The 7,669-nt window shown below is 39.5% G+C and overlaps 1 gene segment (V, D, J or C); it reads left to right on the top strand.

Annotated features, from left to right (window-relative positions):
* The first annotated feature begins 4,293 nt into the window (after window positions 1-4,293).
* On the top strand, window positions 4,294-7,386 carry LOC133611211 (Ig lambda chain C region-like). The segment is given in 3 exon segments: window positions 4,294-4,303; window positions 5,311-5,436; window positions 6,943-7,386. Coding segments are annotated over 3 exon segments (465 nt in total).
* Window positions 7,387-7,669: the final 283 nt, after the last annotated feature.

Genomic DNA, 7,669 nt, shown 5'->3' with positions numbered 1-7,669 from the left:
TACAAACCCTGTTTCCATATGAGTTGGGAAATTGTGTTAGATAACGGAATACAATGATTTGCAAATCATTTTCAACCCATATTCAATTGAATATGCTACAAAGACAACATATTTGATGTTCAAACTGATAAACATTTTTTTTTTTGCAAATAATCATTAACTTTAGAATTTGATGCCAGCAACACGTGACAAAGAAGTTGGGAAAGGTGGCAATAAATACTGATAAAGTTGAGGAATGCTCATCAAACACTTATTTGGAACATCCCACAGGTGAACAGGCAAATTGGGAACAGGTGGGTGCCATGATTGGGTATAAAAGTAGATTCCATGAAATGCTCAGTCATTCACAAACAAGGATGGGGCGAGGGTCACCACTTTGTCAACAAATATGTGAGCAAATTGTTGAAGTTTAAGAAAAAACTTTCTCAACCAGCTATTGCAAGGAATTTAGGGATTTCACCATCTACGGTCTGTAATATCATCAAAGGGTTCAGAGAATCTGGAGAAATCACTGCACGTAAGCAGCTAAGCCCGTGACCTTCGATCCCTCAGGCTGTACTGCATCAACAAGCGACATCAGTGTGTAAAGGATATCACCACATGGGCTCAGGAACACTTCAGAAACCCACTGTCAGTAACTACAGTTGGTCGCTGCATCTGTAAGTGCAAGTTAAAACTTTCCTATGCAAGGCGAAAACCATTTATCAACAACACCCAGAAACGCTGTTGGCTTCGCTGGGCCTGAGCTCATCTAAGATGGACTGATACAAAGTGGAAAAGTGTTCTGTGGTCTGACGAGTCCACATTTCAAATCGTTTTTGGAAAGTGTGGACGTCGTGTCCTTTGGACCAAAGAGGAAAAGAACCATCCGGATTGTTATAGGCGCAAAGTTGAAAAGCCAGCATCTGTGATGGTATGGGGGTGTATTAGTGCCCAAGACATGGGTAACTTACACATCTGTGAAGGCGCCATTAATGCTGAAAGGTACATACAGGTTTTGGAGCAACATATGTTGCCATCCAAGCAACGTTACCATGGACGCCCCTGCTTATTTCAGCAAGACAATGCCAAGCCACGTGTTACATCAACGTGGCTTCATAGTAAAAGAGTGCGGGTACTAGACTGGCCTGCCTGTAGTCCAGACCTGTCTCCCATTGAAAATGTGTGGCGCATTATGAAGCCTAAAATACCACAACTGAGACCCCCGGACTGTTGAACAACTTAAGCTGTACATCAAGCAAGAATGGGAAAGAATTCCACCTGAGAAGCTTCAAAAATGTGTCTCCTCAGTTCCCAAACGTTTACTGAGTGTTGTTAAAAGGAAAGGCCATGTAACACAGTGGTGAACATGCCCTTTCCCAACTACTTTGGCACGTGTTGCAGCCATGAAATTCTAAGTTAATTATTATTTGCAAAAAAAAATAAAGTTTATGAGTTTGAACATCAAATATCTTGTCTTTGTAGTGCATTCAATTGAATATGGGTTGAAAAGGATTTGCAAATCATTGTATTCCGTTTATATTTACATCTAACACAATTTCCCAACTCATATGGACACGGGGTTTGTAAAGCAAACTTGGCACCTTTCAGCCTGCTAAGTGAACGAATAAATAAGAGTCCCTACTCATATAATAGGACACTTATTAGCATTAGCATGGTCAAGTCCAGGCCTGGGCAATTATTTTGACTCGGGGGCCACATTTAGAGAGACAAAATGTGTCTGGGGGCCGGTATATCTATTTTTAGGAACACTAACACAAAACCTCACAATAATGTCTGATTGAATGCTAAAAACGTTATGACAGACCGCCTTAAAAAAATGTAATGGAATTTTAAAAATGTCTATGAACGATAAAACACTGAATATTGACAAAATATGAACGTCACACCCCCTTTCGATCGACATATTTTACAATCAAGTGAAACGCAACAAAAATGCAACCAACAGTGAAATATAAACGCGAAGGGTACAAAATAAACCCACCGACAATCTGATATATCTGATACATCACTAAGCTTTAGAACTTTGTCTGTGGAAACGCTTCCCGCCCACACTGCTTGGTGCCTCGTCTGAGCTGCTGTGACGTAGATTACCATAGAAACAAATTAGATAACCATAGTAACTAATTAGATTACCATTGTAACTAATTAGATTACCATAGTAACTGGTATATCATCCCAAAGCGCAGATTCCAACCATTGAAATACTTTGTATAGTTGAAGACTTACGGTCATTAGAAAACATGACTGCACATCATAATGGCAGCTACACTTTCCATCTTAAATATCTAAAAAAATTATTTGGGAATGTCCGGCGGGCCAGATTGAAAAGCTCAACGGGCCGCATGTGGCCCCCGGCCTTAATTTGCCCAGGTCTGGTCTAGTCTTTGTGTGGCCCTTAGTGGCCTTCAGCAAGTATTTACGCAATATTCAGTTTAATGTGAGTGATTTAGGAGTTAGTTAATGTATATTTTAGGTATAAGACTTAAAAGTACCTTTAGGGGCAGTATAATTTTAATTTATAATAATAATATCATTTAATACAATTTCATTTGAATAATTATAGAATTTTATACAAGCTAGGCCGTCCTCACGCCATCTTTATTGTCTTTGGCCTGGAAAAGTTTAAAGACCCCTGGTATAGAATGTTTACGGGACGGGCCGGCCCTGAGTGTTAGTGTGACTTCTTCTTTCCTCATTTGAACTTTTTCTTACAAGTCAATCAACTTGTTCAGATTGACGCTGGTTCTGCTTGGTGATCTTTGTTCAGTGGACCAGTCATCATCATCTTCCACTTTCACTTCCCTCAAACCAGAGGAGGTTTTGTACAGCTCTCAATCACCGTGTATACCTTCCAACGTCAAAAAAGGCAAAACAGTAGTAATCAGCGACATCTTCTGCCTGAACACCAGTGATAGTCAGAGTGTAGTCAGAGCCAGATTGTGTGCCACTGAATCGAGGTGGTGTTCCAGTAAAGCGACTTGTTGCATCATAGATCAGAAGTTTAGGAACCTGTCCAGGTTTCACTTGGTACCAACTGAGATCTTCACCAATATTTGAACTCCCTTTGGCGCTGATGGTCACGGTCCAACCAAGACTGACATACTTGATTTTGTCCGTCTGGGTCAACAAATCCTGGGCGGAAGATCCTGAAAGGAGACGGCGATGATTACATCAACACTTTCCCTTTAGGGACGACTCAAAAGAGTCTTTGTCTCACCTTGAATCAGCAGAGCCGACTGGACGAGCAGAAGCACTGGTGCAGGCCACATCTTGATGCACTTTTCCAGCCCAGTGCGTGGAAAGAGTCCAGATTTATCAAGACGTGGCGGTGCGGCCAAGCGGAGCGCTCATGCAAATGAGCTCCGAGCGCACCTGTCTTTGTGAAAGTGAGAGGGAGGCGTGGCCAGGACCACTTCCTGTCCATGTTTGTGTTGCACATCTGCCTCAGACCCCTTCACTGACGCTCCACTTTCACCACAACTCCTCCATATTTCATGTACTACGAACCATACATGAACATGTTTTGTAAATAAGTCATTCATTAAAGTTAAGTAATTAAATGAATAATGATAATGTGACTAATGATTTATTTTGATTTTATTGGCACTTTTTTGTAAAGAAGACAACAACAATATAACTTAAAAAACAATATCAAACAATATAGGGGGTTTTAAGGATATTTTAGGAAATCTTTAGCCCCCCTAAAAGATCTAATCATGCCATTGGTTCGACCGCTTGATGAAAATCATTATTGACCTAAATAAGGTATTAACATGTTTTTTTTTTAAAACAAACTATTTTCAACCAAATGAAGACAAGAATGAGCTTTTTAGTGCATGTTAACATACTGAGTGTGTATTTGTTGTCCTAACAGTGATCCGGCTGCAACTGTGACATCTACCCACCAGAGGGCGCCTGCCAGCCAAAATAAATATGCTGATACAGAAGTGATGCATTGATATCGGGCCTCCGATAGCATTGCACCGAGACTGTGTCTGGACTTCGGACTAATGTTAGCATGCTAATATAAGAGATGTTAGCATACCTCCAAGATGGCACCGAGTATCAAATATAATGATTTGTAGGTTCAAACACTCAAGAATAGCGAAGGAGGCGAGCCAAAAACGTGAGCATACTAACACTGGCATGCTAATATAAAATAGGTTAGCATACTTCCAAGATGGCGCCAAGTATAAAAAAACATGATATTAGGTTAAAACATAAAATTAGCTAAAAAGCTACCCTAAAACGTTTGCATGCTATTGTTAGCATGCTATGCTAACTTGCAAGATGGTGCCAAGTATGCTAACGTTAGCATGCTAACACTTAACATGTGTCATACACCAAGTTATATGACACTGGGGTAAACGGTTGCAAAACGTTAGCATGCTAACGTTTCAAAAAAATTCAGTTTCATAAATTCAGTGTCAAATAAATAATTTTGTAATAAAGACACAAATTAACCTCCTTAGTTCATGCTCTATTCAACAAATGAAGTGCAAAAACTTAATTTAAGCCTTTAATTGATCTTTTAGTTTGAATTGAACTCTTTAAATCAGTGAATTTACACAATATTGTCATTTATGGACATTTACTGTCAATAGCTTTTGTCAGGTTCAAACAGTGATGACATCTATTAAACAGACAACAAAGCAAGGAATTAAACAGAGACAGGATTCAATTTAGCTCAACAAGGAGAAACGCGTCGACCTGTACCCTTGTCCTGTGTCGTCCCACGCTCTGACGAAAGCTTGCACGCCTCCTCTTTTATTTGGACTTTCTCTGATTACATGGCAACAGCTGTTTCTAAGGGGAGAGGGTCATAAACAGCCGTCCCCCTTGATCACAAAACAGTTCAAAGAAAAGATGCCTGGAGCTTGTGTCAGGTCCTGCTTCCTCTCCGCTTTGTAGATCTCGGGTCAAGACAAGATCTTCCTGTGGATTACAAAAGATCAAATAAACCGACACCTTCATGTCGCTTCCCATCCTACACAGTGGAGTTTTACAAGCCTTTTGCTTGGTAAGAATACAGACAGCTCAGGAACTAATGGCAACACAAAGTTTTGTGATAACTTAGATACAATTATTCTGGCAGCTTTGTTGCCTGAAAGTAAAGAAAATGAAGAGATTTGGGGGGAGCAGGAAAATCCACAAAATGTGCTCCAGTTTTTCCCTTTTGCTATCATATCTGTGTCAGACTTTGAACACACTGTGCTCAATTCAAATAGAATATTATTGTTATCCATGCATTTTCAAATGTACTGTATCACAACAAAACGCTGGTTCTGCTTGGTGATCTTTGTTCAGTGGACCAGTCATCATCATCTTCCACTTTCACTTCCCTCAAACCAAAGGAGGTTTTTGTACGAGCGCCTCACAACCTTGCATCACTGTGGTGGAGTTTTGGCGAAGGGACCAAACTGGTCATCGGCTGTAAGTACCAGATGTGTCCTTGTTTTTCACTCTGTGTGACAAAAGCAGGATTTTATTGTGTGGAATTTAGAATTAGAATGTGATGTCAATCTAGGAGCAGCTAACAATATGAGAGTCTGGTTGTCATGGTGACTATCATGTGATTGTTGTCTATTTCATGTCATCATGTGATTTCTTCCTGACATAATTATCAAACATTTCAACACGTCAGGCGAAAAGAAGTAGGAAGAAGCCCAGCTTATTTCATCCTTCTCCTTCTGTGTGCTACTAATATCAAATCAACTTTATTTATAAAGCACATTAGCTTTTGTAACAATAGAAAGATGGATTATGTAAAGAAGGGAGATAAAGGAAGGAGGAAAAAAGTATAAAAATATTCAAACAAATCTTAAAGATAAGACAAAATAAATCAAATACATATAAAATTAAATAATTAATGTTTTATTTGTGTTTGCAAGTCAGCGAGTGCCACATACTGAAAAAATCAAAGGATGTTTCTTTTATACTTTTTAATCTAAAAAAAGATGAATCTAATGCAGGGGTGCCAAACGTAAGGTTTTATCCGGCCCGCGGGATGAGTTTGCTAAGTATAATAATGAGCAGAAAATGTTGAATGAAAGAAACTGCTGTTCTAAATGTGTCCACTAGATGTCACAATAGCAACATTAGATGATGCTACATATGTAAAAAAACAACACATGATGTTAGTGCACCAGTTGAGGAAAATGATCAAACTACATAAACAAAATCTTGTAATTTTTTTTTTTTGACATTATTTTTTCATCTTGATGGATTGAAATTTAACACCAACGAGTTGACTGATGAACATTATCACATCATTTATTCAGAAAGTATAAATAACAACAAATAAAGAGAGAATACTATTAACCGCAACATGTAAATTAAAAAAAAAAAAATGCAACAGCATTAGGATTTGTACATTTCCAGAATGTGCTTGTTCTATTTTTAAACAAAAAAAATAATCTGAAGTTGTCTTTATTTATTTTTTGTTTTTTTTGTTTTACCAGTCCGGCCCACTTGGGAGTAGATTTTTCTCCATGTGGCTCCCGATCTAAAATGAGTTTGACACCCCTGCTCTAATCCAATATGCTAATAAATTATATTTTTATTAGTTCTGTCAAAATGATTATTATTTAAATAAGATTATTCTCACTTTCAAATTTGGATTATTCGTGATTAATCACAGTAAAATACTCGCTTGCGTAGTTAAAATAAACTATTAAAAAAGAGTCCAAAATTTCAACATAAATGCAGTTTTAATGTCAGAATGTCAAACAGGAAAACATTTTTGACATTTTTGACTTAAACGCACCTCATTTATTTACACAAAACTTTCTGACAGTTTTATTTCAAGTTTATTTGGAAGATAAATGTGTCAGTCGGAGTCTCCTCACTCATCTTTGCACTAGCAGGAGGTGTTGTCATGTTGATTGACAGCTTTAAAGTGTGACATATTAACTCTCTCCTCCCCCTCCCCCCTCCTAGCGGGTGAGGTGCGGCCCCCCACGCTGACCATCTTCCCCCCCTCCAAAGAGCAGCTGCAGACTGGCAGTGCCACGGCGGTGTGCGTGGCCAGCGGAGGCTCGCCTCAGGCCTGGACCCTGGGCTGGAAGGTGGGGGGCAGCAGCAGCACCTCGGGGGTGTCACACAGCTCGGACGAGGCCACCGGTGACGGCCGCTACAGCTGGACCAGCACCCTGAGCCTCACCGCCGACGACTGGAGCACGGCCGGCTCGGTGAGCTGCGAAGCCACCCTGCAGGGTCAGAAACCCATGACCCAAACCCTGATGGACCCGGGCCGCTGCTCAGAGTAGAAGCTGAGACGCCCGTTCTTGTTTTTATTGCTTCCTGTTTCTTACTGCTTGATGCCGGAGAACTTGGCGCAGAACCTCAACATTTAAGCATTGTTCAATAAAATGTCCACGGTCATGATGAGTCAGCGCCTTTTTCTCTCAGGACCTCAAATGGACCCACTCACACCTCACTATGACCATTAGAAGCACATTCAACTACACTTTGTTTTTACATTCATAATATTTCATCTTAGCTTTTATTTGGAACTGACTTGACCTGTGAAGCACATCTCAAAGTGCTGTGACAATGCTCATAAAAATGTATACAAAAATAAATAAATGAGTAAATTAAAAATAATACATTTAAAGAACAACTTTAGATTTGCAAAAACAAATTGACAACAATTTTAATGAAAGAT

Source organism: Nerophis lumbriciformis, linkage group LG08, assembly GCF_033978685.3.
Source record: "Nerophis lumbriciformis linkage group LG08, RoL_Nlum_v2.1, whole genome shotgun sequence".
In the NCBI taxonomy this organism is placed as follows: Eukaryota; Metazoa; Chordata; class Actinopteri; order Syngnathiformes; family Syngnathidae; genus Nerophis; species Nerophis lumbriciformis.
The sequence above is the reverse complement of the archived record's forward strand: the minus strand, read 5'-3'. Positions and strand labels throughout refer to the sequence as shown.